Source organism: Anoplopoma fimbria, chromosome 18 (assembly GCF_027596085.1).
Source record: "Anoplopoma fimbria isolate UVic2021 breed Golden Eagle Sablefish chromosome 18, Afim_UVic_2022, whole genome shotgun sequence".
NCBI lineage: Eukaryota > Metazoa > Chordata > Actinopteri > Perciformes > Anoplopomatidae > Anoplopoma > Anoplopoma fimbria.
The window spans coordinates 1,916,187-1,941,295 of NC_072466.1; the positions used below are offsets into that span (position 1 = coordinate 1,916,187).

At 37.9% G+C, this 25,109-nt stretch overlaps 1 protein-coding gene across 1 annotated transcript; it reads right to left on the reverse strand.

Moving 5' to 3' along the window:
- Positions 1-346: 346 nt before the first annotated feature.
- Positions 347-22,367, reverse strand: cd109 (CD109 molecule). Its single transcript, XM_054619036.1, has 33 exons — positions 22,363-22,367; positions 22,094-22,260; positions 21,967-21,995; positions 21,101-21,337; positions 20,879-21,004; positions 19,858-19,897; positions 19,632-19,713; positions 19,447-19,540; positions 18,892-19,039; positions 18,699-18,808; positions 18,263-18,547; positions 17,244-17,345; positions 17,041-17,103; positions 16,387-16,563; positions 15,737-15,889; positions 15,162-15,251; positions 14,413-14,482; positions 14,206-14,313; positions 13,238-13,362; positions 12,930-13,043; positions 11,443-11,661; positions 10,592-10,733; positions 8,946-9,122; positions 8,173-8,254; positions 7,861-8,089; positions 6,580-6,751; positions 5,831-6,021; positions 4,010-4,162; positions 3,692-3,754; positions 2,622-2,758; positions 1,555-1,711; positions 1,373-1,475; positions 347-561 (listed from the first exon to the last, which is right to left on the reverse strand). The coding sequence occupies exons 1-33, from the start codon at positions 22,365-22,367 to the stop codon at positions 347-349; spliced, it is 4,365 nt and encodes a 1,454-aa protein (XP_054475011.1).
- Positions 22,368-25,109: the final 2,742 nt, after the last annotated feature.

Below are 25,109 nucleotides of genomic sequence, written 5' to 3' on the forward strand. Positions count from 1 at the left end.
CATTTAAATATACTGCTTACATAAAAATATCACTTATTGGAGTTATACCCTTTGCCAACAAATCTGCTCATAACTGGTTAATTCCAAACTTCCATAAATTCACTGCGGCATTAAAGAAGTTTCTCTCCTGAATACGATGTTTTTTCTGAGGGACTAAATTATTTTTTATTTTACTGTCAAAGTCAAATCACAGCATCACCCGGAGTATAAACAGTTTAAAATTGTGTTTTCAGGCGATTATAACCAAAGCATTTGTTTTAAAAAAGCTGTGCGTAAACACAGCTTCTACAAACAGTTTAACTTTACACATCTGCAAAGCTGATAAAGCACGTGTTGGACATTTTGTTTACACGCCGAAGACAGTGATGATGATGAGGAGGAGCAGAGCAGTTGTTAAACTGGTCGTCATGGCGATTGGGCTGCTGTTTGACATGATGCTGTTGTCGTAATCGTTGTCGTAATAGTCCTCTGGTCTGCACAAGCTGCAGTTGCCGCCGCAGAAGTAGCAGGGCGACATGTGTACTCGCCACTCTGACTCATACGTCCTCACCGTCCTCCGTCCTGAGAGGGGGGTAAAGGTCAGAGGTCAAAGGTTCAACATGAGTCCAGCTAAGATGGGAAGAAGTTGTTGACCAGTTAGTGTGGCGCTTGGACTTTAAATGCGTCTCTAATTCAGTTCAGTTCTTTATTGTTCGAAAAGAGGAAATACTTTTGACAGCTTAAAAACAAACATAACACAGGAAACGTAAACACGGTTAAAAAACGCATTAAAGATGTTTCATGCTTCTTGCGGTCAGCGCGATGCAGGCGGGGAATGTTACGCACTCAACTGACCCATCGCTAAGCCCCGCCCCCAAGTGCTGCTTCATCAAGCTGTCAGAGCTACATTACCATGGAGCCCACACTGTCACTAACTGCACTCCCTGAGGAATATTATCACATTTTTCCCCCTCTGAACCCAAAACCCGCCATCAAAAAGCATGTTTTCTTCAAACAATCGCCAAAAGTACAACGCTTATCACAGACTAAAGCTACCAAAACATCAAGATCCTAATTTTCTAATTTTAAAATTCTGAGCTCCTCAACGTTACTAGGAAGCAATGATTGATTCACCTTAGACAAACAATTAGGTGGCAATAATTATGTCATTCACCCATTCATATCCATTCATTCACTGATGATTTGTGTCACCTGATGAAATTTAATAACGATAAGAAAATTAAACCATGTGCTGTGTTTATAAGAAATAAAAGCATTTATTACACGTGTGACGAATGATAACTTAAACCTGTTGCACTTTAGAAAAAAGCTTTAGTAGTTTATATAAAAGGGTATAAAAAGTAGAAATGAAGGTGAATGTGAAACATCTTACTTGGTTCATAATAATCATAGATGACAACATTGGCCTGCTGGACTTTGCCGACTTTAAACTCCAGGACCAGAGGGATCAGAAGACACATCTCCTCCGTGGTCACCTGGAAACACATTTACAGTTTCAGTCTTTGAACATCAGTCTGCATGGCGTGTCCGTGGTTGTGTTTGAGTGGAGCTCACAGAGTCCAGGTACAGGATGACTTTCCCCGGCTCCGTCTCCACTCTCTTGACGACGTCGTCGGTCGGGACGCCGTCCGGCAGAAGGCTGAAGCCGCTCAGCAGGCCGACCTCCATGATGACCATACCGGTGGCGTTCAGACCCAGAGCCCCCGACAGACTGCAGGACGACGTGAAGACGTTAGAGAAAATATATGTTTCAAGTCCATTCTCCTCTTTATATATATATTATATTTATTTATTTATATCATATTATATTATTTTCTAATATTATTTTCTATGCATTTTGATAATGTCTATATTGTATTATTTTTATATGTATTTTCTGGGGGATTTTGAATGTTCTTCATTGTTTGTTCAATAAAACAATAAATATATATATATATATTTTATTTTTTTTTACTTATCAGGTACAGTGAATTAACAATAATTAATCTTTGTCACACGTGTGCAGGAACATACTGAAAGAAATCCCCTGAAAAAATAAAATAAGATAAAAAAAAATAAAAAAAAAAAATACTACTTTATCACATTTTTTTAAATAATTGGTATTTACTAAGTTATTAACGTTGTTTTTATCACATAAATACAGGTGATAAGTTTATTCCAAGAGTACTTCATATAGATGATTATCCTTTTTTAAATGTTATGTTATCTTATTAATTGTAAATGTTTAAGATATATTTAAGATAGATCTTTTTTTGCTTGTCTGTTTTATTTCTATAATTATTTCATTTAATATTTGTTGATAATGAAGTGCACATATGTTAAAAAATAAAGTGTATTTAACTTAAATTAAAAGTAATTTTTCAAATAAACAATTCAATTTGATTTATATTAATAATGAATAAAATAAATGTGCCATTTAAACACTTAACTTTTTGTTTCTGTGTAATCTTCTTCCCAGATTCCCATCTGGTGTTTTTATTGTATTGTTTATTGTTTTTGACTTCACTCACTATGTTTTATTGTTTGTAAACAGACGTAATGAAGGTTTGACAGATAAGATAAGTTGAGCTGTTGATCTTTATGGTTCTGGTTCCGTTGCATCGTGCATGACGTCATGTTACCTGCTGCAGATGTACAGATGTGCAGAGTTCATCTCTTTGTCAAACAGCTGGACGTTCAGATGGAACGCCTCGTGGTCGTCGGCGTGTCGCCTCCTCCTCATCGGCTCCTCGTTCCTGATGTTGTAAAACACGTTGAGCTGAGACAGAAGAAGAGGAGCGTTTACAGGAGGAGGACGACCGGATTGTTTTGAACAAAGAACAAGGAGTTTAAGCCCCAGAAGTTACTGTGCTAACTTTGTTAGGTAACTTTTTTTGGTCATTGAAATTATACTTTGTTATAATAAATGTTTTTTTTTATTTAAATAACGTGAATTCTCACACAAATAAAGCACATTTAGATTATAAAAAGAACTAGCTTGTTACAAGCCACACTCTCAATTATGCCTAACTTTAAGTCTTAAAATAATTTAAACTTTTTATATAGTTATATAAAATTCAAAACCATAAAGTTGTCATGAACAAGGATATATGCTATAGAGACCAATACCATTTTTTGTATTAGTCTGTAAACATGTTTATTTCTGCTGTAAAGTTGTTCATTTTAACATAGACATCTATGGGGATTGACTCGCTTTTTTGAGCTTCAAGTGGACATTTGAGGAACTGCAGCTTTCTGGCATTTCCTCGTTGGTTTCATTCATCAGCCTTCAAGGTTACCGCCAAGCCCCCAGGAGATAAATTTAACATTGGGGCCAAAAGGTGAAATTACAACTTCTAGGTCCGTCATGTAATGCTATGTGGCCCAAAAAAATGTGTTCCAATAGACTTGCATTGGTAAAGAGATGCTGCAACTCAGGGGATATTTTCTCTTTTCCCAGTACAAACACTTGTAATCATTAGGTCCTAAAAGTGCTAAAATGCACTAACAGCTAAGTTGTTTTTCCTTTCTATTTACATCTGAATTTTAAACTCTTAAGTCAAACTTTTTGACTTTCAGGCCTCCAACATTGTATCCACGGTTACCGCTTTCTCTCCCCTCATGATGATTTCATCAAGCTGCTGACCAGCAGGAGGCGCTGTAGAGTGACATATAGTCAGTTCTAATAGTTTGAACCTGTCTGTCGTTCTACCTGAAACAGAGCGAGTCCTCGACCTTCTGCAGACACCTGCAGGTTCAGCTCATCTGGATCGATCTGAAAACAGAACAACACGTTACAGATCACTGATGACACCTGAGCCGTGGTGGAAATTTTGATTTGAAAGGTTTTAATGACCCAATAATGTCATTTTAAGCATCAAAAATCGGGATGAACTAAACAGATTTTGGGCTGAATCATCCCAATGTTTATTCGTTAAAACATCTGCCCCGCCTCTCTGTGACCGGAACTCTCTGTTCATATCAACTCTCAGCTTCTGTCTCCGATAAATGTTTGTGTTGTCGTCGTTACCTGTTGGCTCTGGTGGAGCAGGTGGTTGTCCTGGTCGATGTAGAAGGAGGCCACGGCGGTCGAAGCGCCGGCGTTCACCGTGACCTTCAGGTCGACGATCTGAGGCGTGAGAGCTGCGAACTGGGACAAGGCCTGCAGAGCCACGACGGTGTCCTGAGGGAGGAAAACACCAGTCAGGAGTCAAACATCTGCTCCACAACATCCTGTCACACCTCAGTCGCCTGATGGGCTTTTGCTTTGATAATCACCGCTGACTTCCTGTTTACGGCGGTGTCGCTTTGTGAGCGTGTTCATCTGTTCGTCTGAAGACAAACAGAGACATTTCTGGCCGACAAAGCGTGAGAAAAGCTTCATTCAGTGTACTGTATTTGGAGACACTGACACAGTATTTAGATATTTCCTCAGAGCATCTGTATGATTGTTTGTCTGCATTTGTGTGTGTCCCTGTGTGTGTGTGTGTGTGTGTGTGTGTGTGTGTGTGTGTGTGTGTTACTGTGTTTGTGTGTGTGTGTGTGTGTGTGTGTGTGTGTGTGTGTGTGTGTGTGTGTGTGTGTGTGTGTGTTACTGTGTGTGTGTGTGTGTGCTAACAGGCTTAACTGTGCTTTTAGTCACCACGCCACCAGACGACCACAGTCTCCTGATGTGTTGATGTGACACAGAAGGGAATTTCTGTGTTTTTAAATGATTATCTGAAACTTCAGAGATGAGCTTTGAAACCCTTAAACCAGGTGGTTTTTGGTTTTGATGTTTGTGTTGTGTGTTCTTGTAAAACCCTCACAAAGATGCACATGGGAAAGGTTTGTTAAGCCTTAAAAGGACACGAATGGAAATATTCTGTATTTTTGTTACTGCAAACAAATCCCAAGAAAAGAACAAAACCGACCAACGTGTAACATCAGAAAAAGGGACACTTCAAAAATAAATAAAAGAACAATGAATAAAAAGTTTATCCTGCTTTTATTAGGGAACATAGTCATGGTGATAAAGGAATAAACCTTTAGGCGCAAACTGGAAACCTTCCTATTCCAGCCAGGCCTTTGATTAAGAATGGTTTAAAGATATATATAAAATTTTGCATATAATTTAAAAAATATATATATTTAATTGTCACATTATCACTTATTTTATTGTATTTAAGTTTTGTTATTTTTTTAATTCTGTTTTATTGTTTTTTTATTTTTTCATTTATTTATTACCTATTTTATTGTATTTATTTTATTGTTTTATTTTTTTTATTCTATTTTATTGTTGCTTTATTTACAACTTATTTTATTGTATTTAAGTTGATTTTTTTAATTCAGTTTTATTGTTTTTAAGTTGAAAAATGTTATTCTATTTGTATTGTTATTTCAATCATCACTTATTTTTATTTAAGTTGATTTATTTTCTAGAATATTGTTATTTTATTTAGCACTTATTTTATTATATTTAATTTTTATAATTTAATTTTATTATATTAGTCTATTTTTTATTTCACACTGTTTTTATACTATTACTGTCATATTTGCTGTTATTGTATGATTTTTTTTGTCTAACGTGCATTGGTCTAAAATTGATAATTGTTTAATTGTTGATTTGTCTTTTTTGTTGTTTTCTGTCTGCACTTCTGTCTTTAATTTTTGCTCGTAAGAGAAGGACTTTGAACTTCATTTATCTGTATAAAAGATGCTTTACAAGTTTAATTGATTGATTGATTGATTGATTGATTGATTGATTGATTGATTGATTGATTGATTGATTGATTGATTGATTGATTGATTGATTGGTTGATTGTGATTGAACACTTGTTATGTTTTGTTTCTCAGAGGTGTAGTTTCTCACCTGGGTGCTCCCGAACCCTCCCCTGTGGTTCCTCTGCTGGCTGAGCCACTTCATGAGGCCGAGGCCCTCCGTGATGTGACCCAGCTGGTGTTGAGCGAGCAGAACGTAGGACGCCATCTCGATGTCCGCAGAGCGAGGTTGCCACGACGACGACAGGCCACCGTCCGGGAAGGACCACACCGGGACGCCATCTACGGGAAACAGGAAGTATGTCATATATTGATTTATTAGAGAGAGCGTCATGTTTGTTAAAGCCTTTTTTCTGGTAATATTAAATTATTAACGATAAACATCCAAACAGTCAGATTAAATTATTTTTTCCTTTTAATAACTATTATTCTACAAACTGCAAATTAAAAGAAAAGTTCAGTTTATTTGTTTTACATGTCTTCTTAATGAATTGGCTGCTGAGGATGTAGATCTGTTTGTCTTCTTTAGTTTTTAAGTGGAATTTAAAGTAAATTTACTGTACTTGTACTTTAAATATTTTCTTCTCATGTCACTTTATACTTCTTCTCTACTACATTTATCTGACAGCATTAGTTACTTTACAAATTGAGACTTTTTTCATACAAAACAAACAATATAAAATATATATAAACATAATAAAATATGTTGTTTTGTTATAAATTAAAACACCCGACAGTTAAATTAAATAACCGTTGAAGTCATTTTTCATGCAAAAACATTTCATGGTTCTAGCTTTTACAAAATATATATATATATATTTTTTTTAGTGGTCATCTCACCTCTCATCTCGGCTCGTCCAATCAGCTCGTCTAGAGCCTGGTTGGCACTGGAGCTGCCGGACAGAGCGAGAGCGTAGGAGAGCAGAGCGAGGCTGTAGTTACTGGAGACGCCGAGAGCCAGGCGGGTCTCCAGGAACATCAGAGCCGAGGACACCTGACTGCCGAACTGAGCCTGAAGGCAACAGAGTGAAACACAAAGACCCAACGTGAAGATAAGATAAGATAAGATAAGATAAGATAAGATAAGATAAGATAAGATAAGATAATCCTTTATTAGTCCCACAGCAGCAGAGAGGATAGTGCAAACAAGAGACATAAGTAAAAAAACAAGTATTATAAATAAGTAAATAAGTAATCACACAGTAAAGAATAATAAATAAGTAAAAAACTTTAAAAAATAACTAAAATATTATATAAACAGACAGAATCATTTTAGTATTGACACATATAAGATGTTTTCTTATTATTTAAATACTGTATGTTTCTACAGACTGGGATCAAACCGGGAAAACAGACTTAAAGGTGCAATGCAGGAGATCCAGAGCATAAATATAGACCAGTTTATTCTCTATATATTATGAATGATCCACTTGTTATTTTAGTTTTTACAGTTTACTTATTTATTATGCTTGTTTAGTTTTTTTTACTGATGCCTCTTGTTGTTGCACTATCCCCATTTGCTGCTGTAATACTGTACATTTCCCCGCTGTTAGACTCATAAAGGATCATTGTTTCTTCTCTTAACCTGTCGATGGATTGGGTGCCGAACTCGCTGAGCTGAGCTGCAAAGCTGAGATGATAATGAGTTGTTGTGCATTAATCTGCACCAACCGCAGAAAAGATGGTGTCACATGCTTTTGCTTAAAACAGAAAAAGATTATGGGTCTAGGCCATAAAAAGGGAAGATTTGGGTCCCTTTGTTCCCTAAAGCCTAGCTAAAAGTTTGCTAACAGTAGCTAGCTAGTTAATTAGTGAGTTGAATCCACAGAAACCCATCTATTGCAGCAAACAAATATGTGTATTATAAAGTTATATATTGGAGTAATGTCCTCCTGAGCGGATAATGAAGTCTCTCTACTTCTGTGTTAACGACAAACAATCTTGATTCAAATGTTACTTTTGTTTTTGTGATGCACAATGAGTGGAAATCTCTGTTAGACAAACTCTGTACAAAAATCTCTTTTAGTTTTCCGCCATCATACAGAAAGATATCTGCAGTGTTAGCTCTTCATCTGTATTAAAGCTGCTATACGTATAAAGTTTGATTGATGCCTGTCTCACCCTGATGTCCCCGTCCTCCAGCAGGGCGATGAGGCCGTAGGCTGTGAGGGACACGATGCCGTCCAGGCCTCCCTTCAGCTCGGTGTGGATGACCCGGCCGTGCTCATCCAATCTCCCATCAGCCCCCTGCTGGGCCGCCAACCAGGCCGCCGCTCTCTGCAGCACGACGGCGTCGATGCCGACGAACGGCCGCGCCTGAAGGAAACACCTCAGGACGAAGGCGGTGAGCCTGCAGACACAGAGTTTCTATAATCAATGTTCTGAGGGAGATTTGTGTTCCTGCTGTGATCTATTAAATACTCAATAACTCACCAGGTGCTTCCAGACGAGTCGCTTTCTCCGAAGGCGCTGAAGGAGCCGTCTGATCTCTGAAAGGTCAGCTCCTGCTCATAACCTGGAGGGAAGAACAGCAGAGATTAGAGAGCAGTCAGGTCATCTTCTGGGTCCTTTCATGTGCACAAATGTTCCAAAATATCTCCTAAAAGTACAGCAGATCAAGTTGTTTCAAGAGAGTGACTTTTAACTAACAGTTTAAATTCTAAAATGTTCTTTGGCTCCATTTGGTGATTGTGTTCTACAAGCAGTTTCCCCTAGAGGGCAGAATTATACTCGACTCTCTGTAAGAAAAGTAAAATAACTTCTATAAAATGCTACCAGGTTCAATGGATAGTGTAATAAAGGGGATATTCACACTTTAAGGAAGTTTATAACAGATATATAAGGAATGGGTCATTTAGTTTCTATTTTTGGTGAGTTTGAGTCACTTTTTAGTCATTTTGTGTCTCTTTGTAGTCATGTTGTCATTTTGTGTCTCTTTGTGGTCATGTTGGGTCTCTTTTCATCATTTTGAGTCTCTTTGAAGTTGCTTTGTGTCTCTTTTCATCATTTTGAGTCTCTTTGAAGTGGCTTTGTGTTTCTTTTTAGTCATTTCGCAGAGTTTCTTTAGTGTACTTCTGTCTTAAATCTATGTCATCACGTCTCTTAATTTATCATAAATCTTGCTGATAAACTTGTCATTTCAGAGCTTGTCTGGTTTGGATTGCTAGTTATGAATATGTTACTGTGACGTAACGTCCTCTGTTTACCCTTCATCATGAAGTCTGTGGCTGTCTCCGTGGTCTCCTGGTCCGCCTGGCCCACGGCGCTCAGATACTGCAGAACGTAGATGTTCGGTGCAAAGTTGATCATGTTCTGCTCTCCGCAGCCGTGAGGCATCTGGATCAGAGAGTCCAGGCCGCTGATGGACGGGCCGAGGATGTCGCCTTCGTCACCATGGAAACCAGACAAATCAGACACCAAGAGGGAGAACAGATAATGATTAACTTAAGTCTTGATGGGAAACTACAGAAGACTTTTCTGATGATTGTGGATAAGATGATCTCAGATTGATCCTCAGATCTTTGTTCTTTTCGTTTATCAAAACTTTATCAAGATGCTGATGTTTTTAGACTATTTCTTCTTCAAATAAATAATGATTTTATCAGAAAATCATACAGTCTTTAGAATACGATGTATCTAAAAGTGGCTCCACATTGGAGAATTGCAACATTAAATCAACCTTACATGTGTGTGTTAGTTATTAATACAGAATATTATAATATTCTGTAATAAGGGAGACACTCCACATACTGTGCACTTTTACTTTTTGTACTTTTTGTAGATTTTGCTGAATATACTTCCGAACTTTTACACAAGTACCAATTTCAATGCAGGACTTTTTCTTGTGATGGAGTATTTTTAGACTTTAAATTAAGCAGTTTTTATCCTAATAGAAAAGTCCTCCTTGTGTTTTCGTCATGGCGTCTGGGAGGCGAATCACAACGTCGTCACAAATGAGTGTTAAGTCCAGAAAACACTCTGATGTGAAGTAATGTTCCCACCGATCACATGACGAACTCCAACCAGCTGCTTCTTCACAAGTTTCCTCCTCGCCGCTCACACTTAACCTTTAACATCTCTACGACGCTGTTGTTACAAAATATCTCCTGTGTTCAACACCTGAGCGAACAGGAAACTATGAGCTCAGCTGCTTTTGTTGCACATGTGTGTTTCAGAGTGAACGTCTGCACCTTGTTACATGGAAGAAAAAAAAACCATCCCTGTAACTTCCTGCACATGAAGGAACGTCCTCTGCTCATTATAATCCATGTTGTTTAGAACATGCAAGTCTAATGTTGTAGACATGCTGGAGTCCATATGTGAGCGTCAAACTGAAGGTTTAATCTACATCTATTGACTGCAGCTGGTTTCATTTATTTAAATTATCGTTGGCTGAGATCATTTTTCAATTCAGTTGTCATAATATCATCACGTTTGTATTATCTTTTCTAAATTGCTTTTTACAATGGCTCACAAACCATTCTGCATATCTACATTTGAATAATCGTGTTGTATCCATCATGCAACTCTCTTTTTCTCCATAGAAATGAATGGGATCCGTCCATTTCACATAAGTCAACAGGTTTGGTGTATTTCATCCAGTAGTCCTCGGATTTTGTACAAGAATTCTTATTTATACCTAAATTTCATTTACAAATGATTCATTAACAGTTTTCATTGGGTGATTACTATATGTATACATTTTAACTTTGACCCTTGGATTATGCGTTGTGTTTGTTGTTTACATGACATCTTTTTATTAGTTAGAATCGTTTGCTGTTGCGTTGTTGAGTTTCGACCTCTTTGTTTCCCGGCAGGTCGTGACTCAAGGTTGTTCGGTGTGTTTACATACCGACAGCCATCACCGAGGCTCTCTCACTGCCTTCCACAACATCTGCCGGGAAGCTGAACCCGACATCTCTGGAAAGACTCGACTGCGGTAGAGAAAGCTCAAACAGCAGCGAGGCGGAGAACGACTGCTGGAGTCCCTCGGCCTGCAGGAACCACCGGCATGTGAAAAAAGGGAAAACACAAACAAACGTGGTTGAGTAATGTTTCTGGGAACGGCAGGGCTGTGGAACGAGATCAAGATTTCTTTGGTTTCAGTGGAGCAGCAGATGAAAGTTGGTGACATGAGAAAAGTTTGTTTTGGAGGCTGCAGCAGCTCGACAGACGCTCCGATAAACACAGTGTGACAGCCTCAACGCTCACCGCCGATGATGTTTGTTGAGCAACACGCTTCACTAGTTCTTTCAGTTAAATGTCGGAGTTCAACGAAGGTAACAGCGGTGCAGCTCTATGGAACCTCTGTACGTTAGCGCTGCTGCTAACGTTACTATCTCTTAGTTTGTTATGAAAGAAGAAGAGGAAACATATCACAGCAACACAAAATTAGATTTTCTTAAATCTTTCAATTATTTTACAATCCTTACTGCCACATTGGTTACATTTGGTTTTTGCATCTTTTTGATAATCTTTTATTGTCTACATTCAGTTCTTATTTTTCCCTCTTTCTACTGCGACTGCTGTAAATAAAGTTCTATCTCCTCTTCTTGTTCTTGTGTGATACTAGAGAGCGTTAACTATCTAGGCTAGTGTCAATTATTGTGATTGTTTAAATTCTTAATATTAATGAAACAAAGTAATCTGAGATGGTATAATGTAACCACGTTATTTAAACCTCCCTGGTTCTGTGATTGTCACCTTGACGAGCACCGTCCTGCGGACCATGTCCATCCCCGCATACGACATGGCCTTCACCAAGATGTCGATCTCTCCGATGATCAGCGGCCTGATGGGAATGAGGACGGATGCGCCTCTGTTACTCCCCACAGGCACCTGGACAACACCGGGCATGGAGGGCCCCTCATTGTCCGAGAGGATGAACTCAAAGGTCTCACTCTCTACAACAATTACCGAGACCTGAGAACAAAAGAGCAGAAAGAGAATGCAACCCAGATTACAATAAGCAGAGGTATGACAATGCAAAGAGTGTGGGAGGAAACAAAAGAAGCATGTTGACGTAACCGAATATCAAATTAAAACACAGATTTTTGCTCTCGAGGGAGTCGGTGAACCCATTTTTTTTTTTACAGTGCTTTTATGTGTTCAAGGATTGAAAGTATTTCTCGTGTCCTCAGAGGTGACAGAAGAGTCGTATGATATGTTAAAACCACTGATGCCACATTAGATTAAAGCAACCTGAGGCCTGAAACAACACCACTAACCCTGTGAACCACATTCACTCCAAAAACTTGTAATCCAAAACCTGCTGTATTCAACTGTTGTTTCACAGTGAAATATAAATCCCACTAGACTCAGCAGACTGATCTAAAGCAGATCTTGTAGTCCGAGTCGTTAAGCATCACTTGAGTGACCTACATCACGATTTTTAAAACAGAGCATGAACAAACAAAGACCTACTGCAGTTCAGATGTTTGTGTATTTCTTAACCAAAACAAAATACAAATATAGAAATTACTAAACTATTAAACTATAGTCTGTAAAAGAGAGTTTAGAGAGTTCTAGTGAATTAAAAAAATATTGGTTTACAAGCTCATAAAATAGAACCTAGTGACTACTCAGTCAACCTTTACGAAGTCTCTTTTGATGATGGCTGAAAGATGCATTTCTATGCTGATGATACTGTGCTTTATGCATCTCCTTATAAATCTGGAGGAGCATTATTTATTTTTAAACTATTTATTTTTAAACTTTCTTCTATGAAGAAAATTGGTTTGATTATGTTGGACTTCAGATTGTTTTGAAATTAGAATGTCTTCCTACATGTACCTTGGGGTAATTCTTGATGAAAACTTCAAAATGCATGTTAATGAGCTAGCGAAAAAGTTAAAGGTTATTTTTTAACTAAATAATTAATTGACTCAGTAAATATAATGCTATTTTTTGTTCCCAACTGCAGCAACAAAGTGTATTTTTCCATTGCAGCTGAGGCTCATTGTTATCTTATTATTTATCCACTAAACTAAACTAATGGGAAAAAAATTATTTCTTGGAGACGAAGCTCGTAACTAATCATGAACCCAAACTGGCAACGTGCAGGAGGAAGGTTGCAGGAGACAAAATGATTTGATCCAGGCTTAATCATTTGACATTATTAATCTAGCAGTTTTTTGGAGACCACCCTCTCTTATTGAGCCCAGCTGTGTGAGGAGGAGCAGCACACTGACCTCCAGGGCCTGTGGGAGGTAGTTGTACAGAATGATCTCCAGCAACAGCTCCTCTCCTCTGATGATGTAGGCCGGGAGGTTCAAGGACAGGAAGAAATCCTGGAACACTTTGAGCTGCAGGGAGATCACACAGAAACTTTATACTCTCTCATCTAAAAACTACACATACAAAGCTAATGCTAACAACTTACAGCAGAACTATGTGTAATACAAGAAATCCAAAGGGTTAAACGATGCTTTAAACTAAATGAGAAAGAGTTTAATAATGCTGAAACAACACACACAATCGGATAAAGTGATGTGAATACCTCTACAGGCTTCTCTATGATGCCGAGACCGAGGTTCTCAGATATGACGAAGGCGGTGGCTGTCCAGGTCGTGATGCTGTCTGGTACCGTCAGAGTTATCTCTGTGGAGTCTGAATCACTGCAAACAACAGATGGACATGTTATCTGTAGTTTCTTTGTAAATTTCAAACAGTTAAATGTTTTGATTTGGAGCCACTGACATGCATGTATTATAATATTGTGTAATGCCAGTTTTACCATCGATCAGGTGGGGCCAACCGCCACACCCTGCCTGTTTTTGAAATGGCCTGTTTTTTTGAAATAAACTAGAATATGGATTGAGCATATTCCTAATACATTGTATGTATATTGCACATCCTAGTTTGAACACTAGATGCTGATCACTTCTTCTTCTGACTGTTTAACTTGACTTATTTACAGAGTTTTGTCAAAGTTTGGTCATCTCTACTGTAGATTTTGTTTGAAAAGCTTTTACAGTAATCATAAATCATGCATTTTTTTAGGTCAAATCAAAGCTTATTGTTTATAAAAGAATAAACAGTGGTGTCATCTGCATTAAGATGTAGTTTGCAGTCTCTCTAGTGTAATTAAAGTTAATATTAGAGATGTTCCAATACAATTTGGGCGGCTGTGGCGTAGTGGAGAGCAAGCTGGTTCTCCAATCAGAGGGTCGGTGGTTCAATACCCGGCTTCGGCAGTCGATGTGTCCTTGGGCAAGACACTTAACCCCAAGTTGCTCCCATCGTGTGGACTGGATGATGAATGTTAGTTAGAGTCTGATGGTGGCACCTTGATGGTAGCCTGTCATCAGTGTGTGAATGGGTGAATGATATGTAACATACTACTGACTGTAAGTCGCTTTGGAGAAAAGCGTCTGCTAAATGACTGTAATGTAATGTAATTTTTTCATTCCGATACTGAGTACCAATTAAATGACAACGTGTTTCTGAGGCTTTACCCTGTGTTGGTGTCCATCCATATCCAGGTCTCTGGGAAGTTCCAGCGCTCTCGTGGCTCCTGGTGTTGCTCCACATGTGAACTATCTGTCTGGGTCAAGTAATTTATTCCCTCCCCTGCTGTTTGGAAGATGTTTGTCAGTTGTTTTAGCATCGCATAGTCAACCAGTGAATGTGAAAAGGCATGAATTTGATAAAACAGATTGTTTCAATACTTACGAAATGTAGGCATAAGCGGACTTTTCATCTCGTGTAAACTGGCGTCAGTCAACGCCACAAGATCACATTTCTGCACCAAAAAAAAATACACATTTCACTCAACATTTGGCTGGAAAGCTTATTTTGGGTTAGCACATTAAAAGTGTCAACAGCTTCCACAGCCCCATTTAAATGCAAAGACAATTACAAGTTAAACCAAGAGTGTTATTGTTTGTCTCAAATTAGCTTTGTGACCAACTATATGTATATCATCACTTCGGACTCACTAGACGTGTGTGGCAGTGTATGTATCTGCAAGAGACCCTGCCCTCTGCCTGGATTTTATTATTTTGTTGTGTTTGGGACATTTCTGGCCGTCAGCCTCTATTAAAAAGTAGTGACCAGGTGCCAGATTTTAAGTGCGCATCCAACAGGAGAAAAAAAATGGTGGAGTTTCTTCAATTCCGACACCAGAATCCAACCTGCCTCCGATACATCCATCAACATGTTATTATATTGGCTCATTTATGCTACATAGGAACAATACAACACATATCACTCCCTGCCCGAACCGTTCATCCTGCTGGGTCTGTAAAGAGCATGTGCAAACTCTTAACAGTAATGAGAATGAAGCTCACTCGTTAGCTTCTTCCATCATTAACTTAACCGTCTTGCTTCTTTCTAATCGCTGCTGAGACATAAGGATGATCAAGCGTGATTGGATACTTCCCTTAAACAAACACATGTGATGTGTCTCTGGGGAGGCTAACCTTGAAGACGGAGTATGGATCTCCCATTGTCATCATGTCAGAGTAGGCGTCGCCTGTGGAAACGCCATAATCCTTCATCTCCTTCTCCACCTGTGAAAAGCAACACCAAACATGCTCAGAGCTGCTACTGTTGCAGCTCACAAAGAGCAACACAACAAACCGGGACGCAGAAAGAGCACGTATTGTTTAAAAACCTGTTTGACTGAGCAGAGATAAGAACAGCTCATGGGGCCTCAGTTCACATTGAACCAGTACTGGTGTTGGGGGAAAGAGAGACAGATTGGGTTTCATAGAAATACCTGGAAGGGATGTTAGTAAAAATATGGGAGGACATTGGAAAACAGTTGGAAAATATTAAAGCTGAGGGGAGCTTTGGGAATAACAGGCGCTTCACAGATAAGCAGGTTATGAAACAATCAGCTGTCTTTACAAAACAGGAACCATGTGACCCAAAGCTTCAGGATTGATCTCTTTGACTCAGGGTCAGACTGAAGTCACAGTGTTTAGTTTGTAAAGATAATTCATTTTAAAGTTATCTCTCAAAGTCGGGGGATGTGAACAAGCTTTGTACTCACCGTCGCCTTGGTGATGTCGTTGTACGATCCCTTCCAGTTTGTCGCCTTGTCGACCACCAGGATGCCGACCAGAGAGGCGGGGTCCGCCACCTTGACCTTTAGTGTGACCTTCTCAGCTGGCTTCCTCATAGCGTCGCTCCAGCTCAGAGATACCTGCCGATCATTAACCATCACACAGAATCATACACGCTGACGAGAACAATATTGAACTGATTAACCATTTGCAATTGATGAACGGAAGTGACCATATTTGGACTGAGGAGGAGTGACGTAGAGACGCTGTATACGTCTCTGGTGTCGACAGTAGAGAGAATGCAGCTTTTAAACACTTCAGCATTGACTTCCCTCTTCAGGACCAGAGGTTGCTGCCTGGTTTCTTACCTAAAATATGGATAAACTCCAGGGAGAACTAAGTGTAGCTTCTGTAAAAACAACAGAAACCCCACAAAAGCAAATCCCTTTTTTGTTTAAACATTCCACAAGCTTATGATTGTCTCACAGTTTAGGAAAACCAACTAGGATGTTACTGTAAAGTTAATTAGCATTACCTCCATCATGGTTTCACCACGTTCATAACATCATACTCACAATACTCAGAATCAAACTTATTTTCATCGAGCAAAACAATTGTAAAAAAGACAATAAATCACCTTGTTTTGTAAGGTTTGGGTGATGGGTAGCTGCATCACGTCGTTGATGATCTCTCCGTGGGGATCCACACAGTAGACGATGATACAGGCCAGAGGAGCCCAGGAGACTTCTGGGACCAGAGGCAGAACTCCTCCCATGCTTCTCCCAGCAGAAACCACCTGACCTCTGGACTTCACCTACACATTCAGAAGAAAAGACATGAGCCCTTAATTCTTTTTATACATTTCATAATAAAAGCTGCAGTAATATATATATATTTTGGCCACTAGGGGGTAGACAGACTCCAAAACAAGTTGACAGACATACTGTGACTTTCTAAAGATGTAAAATAACAAAATGCTCTGATATAGCTCTTGAGTTCTACACCACTAAATGATGACCAAGAAACAGTTGAATAAAAAACAGAAAATAAATAGTGAAAAAGTATGATATAATAAAAGAAACATGAAAATATGACAATGATGTATACCAGTGATGTTTTTTTTATCATACAAATCTGATCTAGAAACATTTAGAAATTCAAGTTTATTCCACAGTTGCACTTAATGTAAGTTAATCTGAATGAACGTCTGAGACAATTGAATAAAATGTAAACCAATTAAATGCTGTATATTAAATAAATGAAGCTTTGAGAGTCATAATGTTGAACTCACCACATAGTGAATCTCAATCATTGGAAGATTCCTCTCAACGTGCAGCAGGAAGGGGGAACCAACCTGAAGGAAGACCATGTTGTGATATATATATAACTGAAGTAAATGTACATCTTCTTGTTATTTTCTTCACCAGCAGTACTACTACAGTCCTACCAGATAAAACCATGTGGCACAGAAGGGACTGTGATCGTCATGATTACCTCTGGAGGACTGGAGGGTTTCTGGATCTGCAGGTAGTAGTTATTGGGGGATCTGTAGCTTCTGTAGAGTTGTAGAGTGGCATGGCTTTCCTCAAAATAAGCCTGAACACAAACAAACAAATAAAACATATGTGAAAAAGTATTTTCTTGGTGCTAAATAATTAAACAGAAAATCTATTTGGCATCTGTGTGTGTTTCCTCAGGCATGTGATTAACAAAAGGGGGTAAATACTCTACAGAGGACTTTTAAAGACGCTGTGTTGTGCCCATTAGGGTGACCTTAAAATGGGTTACAATAAGCAAATTAATTGGGAAAGGATGGGTTTTATAAAACTGATCCAAATCAGTATAGAAAACGCTTTGATCGGTGTAAATCGGTTCTGGAAATCTGTTAACAGTGGCTTTTTGTTTCCCTTCTACGCAGATGATACACCACTTTACATTTTCAATTAAATCTGTCACAAAATTAGCACAGAGTTCAAATTCCACAATAAATATTTATAGAAAAGTAATCCTTAGGTTGTAATGTCCATGGTGCATTATGGCACAGACATTATTGTACTGTAAATACAGAAAATTTGATGCAAAACCTCAATGAAACTGCGTTGTTGGACCGCTGATGCCAATTAAAAATGTGATGGTAATGTTTTAGTTCAAGTCTGTTTGTTTTAAGTTTGTTATTTCTGAATAATATTGGAAGTTTATCAAAAAACTATGTAATTTACCATTGGAAACTTTATTTTTCTTGTTGAACCGTATGTTTACCTGTAGACAAATTTGTATTTTCAGCTGGTCACTAATTAAAAGAACAAAGCTATTGATCTGCTGCATTATAATCTATAACTCTTTCACTTTTGTTCCAGGTGTGAATTCTTTCTCAGTTTCTGTTTTAGCATTCTCATTAAAAATACAATCATTTTATCTTTAATTCTGGCAATTGAAAGTCTTTTTAGTTAGATTGTACATACAGTTAGACCCTGTATACAGAGGGTTTTCATTTCATAAAAAGATTATCTTACATCAATTGTGAGTGTTTCCGTTTCATCCATGAGCTTAATGTTGAGGGGTATGCGTCCGTCTGCAGGGATAGGAAACTCCATTTCTTCAGGCATCATTGCCTCTGGCTTTGGAGGCGTAACTCCCAGTGGGACCGTCATGTTAGATTGAAAAGGCCTCATCTCGTTTTCTTTCATGTACATTTCCCAATTCCACGGACTTTGCTTTTGCTGCATCACTGACACGTGAACTGTCATTCGCTGATCCTCCGGTGACAGCGGCTTGTCATTGTATGTAGATATTTTCAGCTACAAAACCAAGACAACTATTGAAAATATGCTTTTTACATTCAATCATCTATGAAATATAGATTGTGGAATGGAATTGGAAAAAGTATTAAATCAAACAGTTAAAAACATCATGAACAGATTAGATTACACAAATATTTGCTTTCCTTACCATGGCAGCGAAGTCCAGAGTCGGCTTTAATATTTTGGGATATCCATCAAAAGAAATTGTATATCTGAACTTTGCCACAGACACCTTTGCTGTGTTGGTGTATGTGAGACCTGAAACGTGATAACAATCAGTAATATCGAGACTTTCCGCTCCTAAACAGCAAAAAGTAACCTTGAGGTGTAACAGCGAGTACCTGAGAGGTGATCAGTCACATGAACCACGATCGTTAGAGACTCGTCGTCCAAGTATCCGTCATAGAAGGCCATCTCCAGAGCTCTTTTGCTCATCATATAGTAGTCGTAGTTTGGTAATTCAAACATTACGTCTGTGCTGCCGTCGATCTAAAGCAAAGCCACAGATATTCATTCATTAGTTAATATGTTGATTTGACTTGTTGGTTGGTTGATTGGTTGGTTTAAAAAGTAGAAGATATGATGATAAATATCAATCTTTGTTTACCAGAACGTATTTAGCAGAATGTATATTATTTATACTGATATAACATGCAAAAATGATTTATCTAATAAATCCTCAAATACTTAATAACTTTTACTTAATAAATTACTTTAATGATCTCCTTTGAAAGCACTGGATGCAATTTGGACAAAAAACATTTCTAACATTGATACAGAAAAGAGCAGGTATCATGATAATATAACTGACATGAACATTAACCTCTACCTAATGTTTATTTTTTGGTGTATTCAGATTATGATCAATATTTTCCTCAGTTCTTTAAACGACCCACCTCTTTATGCTCATCGTAAGCCTCTTCCATACCATGAAGGTTATGGAGGAACGTTATGTTCATGTATCCCTGAACAGGCATGCCGTACATGTACCTGAGGATGAAAAGAGGAAAAAACCATGTGAATATATTAGTATTTAAAAACTGTGTTGTAGAATGTATAACGCAGAAACAAAAGTTCTCACTTTGCTTTGACAGAGAACCACAGAGTGTCTTCACGATGAATGACATCTGGAGCTTCTATCACAACTTCAAACTTTGGCAGCTCTGCAACCAGACACACACACAGTAAACACAATATTTATGCATATAGAATTTAGATTAAAAGCTGATTCCTACGTACTAATCATGCAGCTTTCACTGTACAAAATGAAGAGGACGTTCAGCAGAGGGAAGAGAAAACGTACGTACTGTAATAAGCCACGATGATACGCTTCTCACTTGAAACTCTCTATAAAAACACAGACAAACAAATGTAATTTAAATAGTGACATTATCTTTGCTCTTGTGCCGCCCCCAGATCAAACAACACCGTCTCTAATATATATATATACATACATATATATATATATATATATATATATATATATATATATATATATATATATATATACTTGGAGAGACAGTGAGAGAGAGAGAGAGAGAGAGAGAGATAATGAACCACCTGCTTTATTTTAACAAGGAATTTAATCCTGTGGTCAGTTTTAAAATCTTTAAAAAATATTTTTTCTCCAATATGTTTTATGTTTAATTTAATTTTATTTAATTTAATTTAATTTTATTTTTCGAGGATATTTGTGTTTATGCTGGGATTATGTTGTTTCAAAATAAAAAATAAAGTGGGAAAAAATACACCTTTTAATACATATTTTCATGTAGCAATATTGCTTCATGTTATTTCTGATTAAAGTTCATCCGTAGTTTAATGATTTATTCTAATTGAATGCAAGAAAATCTGAGAAAGGTTCCTACAGTATTTCCTTAATCATATCATGTTTAATGATCATGTTTATGATGATTAATTATAGCTGTTAATTATAGAGTTGGTTGTAAAATTAAATTAAATTAGATTAAATTAAATTAAATTAAATTAAATTAAATTAAATTAAATTAAATTAAATTAAATTAAATTAAATTAAACCATCCATCCATCCATTTTCTGTAACCTGCTTATCCAGTTAAGGGCCGCAGGGGTGCTGGAGCCGATCTCAGCTGTCAATGGGCCAAGAATGAAATTAAATGAAATTAAATGAAATTAAATGAAATTAAATGAAATTAAATGAAATTAAATGAAATTAAATGAAATATCCTTCCCTCATAAACTTGTGATTTAAACATTTTATGGTTTTAATATGCGCTTGTGCAGTTATGTACCTACAAGTGTGATGTTTTCCATCTCAAACCTATTTCACTGGGTGAGATGGAGACTTACACCGACTGTAGCGACGATGGTCCATTCACCCAGCGGAGGGCTTTCAGACAGCTGGTACTCTTTGGACACGACCCCGAGGACGCTGTCCAGAGACGGCCACTGTCTGAGCAGGTTTCCCCTCGGATCCTGGATCAGGTACAACACGTGTGTACAGATGAATTAAATGATGCTTCATAATGCAGCACAGAGTTCAATTAAAACTATCGGAGTGGATCTTCTCACCCTGATGGTGATGTCCACCGGCCTGGTGAAGGGTTTCCCGTCGGGGAGGATGGACACCGCTCTGATCTTCACCTTCTGCCCGGGTCGATAGTTCATCTTGTCCGTCTGAATGAAGGTGGAGTGGCCTTTGGGGTCGAAGTTCAGCTGCGTTGAGTTGGAGAAAACCTCGACGCTGCCTACATGACCTTTGACCTCCAGGTTGTAAAGGTACTTGTAGCTGGACTCGCTCTCTTGGATCTGCAGGGGTTCAACATGTAGCATGAACTCGACCAGTGTTCTTACCTCTGAGAAATGTTTGTCATTTGAAAAAATCCAAACGCCTCCAGAGACAAATACACTGAATGACAATTATTCTATTAAATAATGGAAATCATTTCTTGTTTCTGGTTTTATTTGGAAAAAAAAACACTTTTCAACACCGATGGAAGTTAATTTAACCAACAATGTCCAGAAGCAAAGTTTTCAAATCCTCTGAGCTGGTCATAAAGTCAAATAAACATCTGCTCAACTGTTAAACATCCTGTCTCATTACATACCTTTGGTACAACTAACTTTGAGGAATAAACGTGTTTGTTCACCAATTTATTTAAGCTTGTTAGCATGCTAACATTTTCCAATTAGCTGATGCTAATGGGAATATATTCAGTTTTGCAGGTTTTTGGTCCTAAACCAAACTATTGGACCTGATGGTGAGTCAGAGGACGGTACAGCTGTTAGGGTTCATGCTCTGGGGATAATCATCGTCTTTAAAAAATAAAGAGGCAATCCATTCAAGAGTTGTCGAGATATTTTACTCTGGTTCAGTACAGAATGAACCACATTGCTCCACCAGTCAAGCCGAAAACCTGGAATGAAGACATACTTACAGGTGGTAGAGTCAGCAGCTCGGTTGACTCTTAAAAACAAAAAGAATATGATTGTAAATTAGTTTAATTACTCTGCAAAGTGGTTTAAATCAGAAGTATTTTGTTGATGATACACAAAAGGTTCTACCTGCTTCCACAGTAGCAGATGTTGAGGCCACGCTCTGGTTGCCATGGACGATGTGAGCGGTCACATGGACCGGAGAGCTGGCGAGGATGGTGACGGACACCGACGTGGGGACTCCAGGACGGAGGGCCTTGGGGGCCAGCAGCAGGTAGGAGGGCTTAGTGCCGGGGCTGAGAAACCAAAGCAGTCCGGTTAAACACACAAACACACTGAACATGGTCATGAACAGGTCTACATGTCAACACAACAGGACAATGTGGACGTTCATTTACGGCATTGTGATGAAAAAAAGAAGATCCTGGAAGTCAAAATAATGAGTATCTCAATATAATGACTTAATATTTCAAAATAATGACTTAGTATCTCAAAATAATGACTTAATATCTCAAAATAATGACTTATCTCAAATGTATTTAGTTTCAAAATAATGACTTAATATCTCAAAATAATGACTTAGTATCTCAAACCAATGCCTGTATCTAAACATAACAAGAAACACTCTCCCAAATAACGACTTGGTATCTCAGAATAATGACTTTTTAGCTCAAATTTATGAGTTAGTATCTATAAATAATAAATCAGTGTCTCAAAACAATGACTTAGTATCCCAAAATTCTGAGTTTGTATCTTTTGAATCTCAAAATAACAATCTCAAAATAACAACTTAGTATCTCAAAAATATATCAACATAATGACTTAATATCTGAAAACAATAATCTTGACACAAAATTAAGTAGAAAATCCACAATAATTATTAAAAATGTTTGAACCATATTAGATTTGAAATTCTTAAAAATTAACACATGTGCCAAATACGGTGTAACTGAAATTACAAATGTTGCTTTTTCAATAAAATCATACAATAATACATTTAAATCATAGAAAATACAATAGGATAATTATGAGAGATCAGGTTTAGTTCTTATTTATCACCAAAATCCTTTTTTTGTGTGTGACAATTTTAAGACAAAAAGAAAGAAACCTCAGATAGATCATTTAATTGTCCACAACCTGCACCTGTGAGTTTACCTGTGTGTGTGTTTACCTGTGAGTGTGTGTTTGTGTGAGTTTACCTGTGTGTGTGTTTACCTGTGTGTGTGTGTGTGTGTGTGTGTGTGTTTACCTGTGTTGTGTGTGTTTACCTGTGTGTGTGTTTTACCTGTGTGTGTGTGTGTGTGTTTTTGTGTGTGTGTGTGTGTTTACCTGTGTGTTTACCTGTGTGTGTGTTTACCTGTGTGTGTGTTTACCTGTGTGTGTGTGTTTACCTGTGTGTTTGTGTGTGTTTACCTGTGTGTGTGTTTGTGTGTGTTTACCTGTTTGTGTGTTTACCTGTGTGTGTGTGTTTACCTATTTGTGTGTTTTTACCTGTTTGTGTGTGTTTACCTGTTTGTGTGTTTTTACCTGTTTGTGTGTGTTTACCTGTGTGTGTGTGTTTACCTGTGTGTGTGTTTACCTGTGTGTGTGTGTTTTTTACCTGTTTGTGTGTGTGTTTACCTGTGTGTGTGTTTACCTGTGTTGTGTGTGTTTACCTGTGTGTGTGTTACCTGTGTGTGTGTGTGTGTGTTTGTGTGTTTTACCTGTGTGTGTGTGTTGTGTGTGTGTGTGTGTGTGTGTGTGTGTGTGTGTGTGTGTGTGTTTACCTGTGTGTGTGTGTGTGTGTGTGTGTGTGTGTGTGTGTGTGTGTGTGTGTGTGTGTGTGTGTGTGTGTGTGTGTGTGTGTGTGTGTGTGTGTGTGTTACCTGTTTGTGGCGTTCTGGGCGGCTGTGAGGACGATGAGGCTGAAGAAAGCCCACGTCTGGAGCTCCATTCTTACCAAATAAACCTCCACCTGGGCTTCACTGAGTGCTGAGAGCCGGAGATGTCAGGTGGGACGCCGCCTTCATACCTGCAGACAGCGAACACCCCCCCTCCCTCCTCTTATAGAGTATCACCTGATGAACTGAACCAGGGTCAGTTTACCTGAAATCCCCCCCTGAGTGGGCGTTTCCACTGTGAGGAGATTTACACAAAGGATAACCTGCCTGTGATATTATATATTATCTGTGTCTCCGTTGGGTTGGGTCCACGGTTGCCATAGAGACGGTGATCCCGCTGCCTCGTGAAAAGTAGGTGGCCTCCCGAGGGGGGTCCGAAAAACCCCAAGGGCCCAAAGTGTCAGTGTCAGTTTGAGTTTTCACTGGAGAAACAAAGAGGAAAGAGTTCAGAGTGGGAAACAATGGCTCACACCCTGTTGTCTTTATTTTAATAGCCACCATTAGATTGATGTTCCCCAGAGGATGAATCCTACTGACTTTCCCTCCAACGCCACCATGAGGTTGACATTTGTGGTTTTTTTAAGACACCCTTGACTTTTTATTTTATAAATCTCAAAACCTGGACAAATAAAAGCAGGTATATTTGTGAGGATTATATTAGATTATATTAGTGAGACAATATGTCATTTTTCTGGAATTTGGGTAAACTGATCCTTTAACATCTGGACTACAGGTTCATATTAGTTTTAGTTTAGTTTAGTTAACTTTGAATTATTGTAAACCATTTTCATAGCATGTCCTCAGTCCATTTCATGGGTATTAAATAAGAATGATTTAATAATCTGTTTTAAATGTTTTCAGCCTCCACTGTGGTTGGATTGTTATTTACAGAAAAGGTGTTGCTAATTATTTTCAACAGCAGATGAAAATGCAGACTAGTTGCTCTGTAGGTGTTTATTTAATTCAGCCTACCTATATTGATATAAATGGGGTGGACAAAATAATATTAATTATTATTATTATTACCTGTCATTATTATTATTATACATTATTTTTCTATATAAACTGTTTTAACATCTTAAGGATCATATTGCATTTATTGTATTAGACTGTGTTATTTGTGAATTTGTGCATCTAATAAACTGGAAACCTACTGTATTTAGCCTAACGTTATTATTATTATTATTATTATTATTATTATTCCTTATTATTATTTTATTTTTTCTGGTAAACACCTTGTCATCTGGACTACAGGATCATATTAG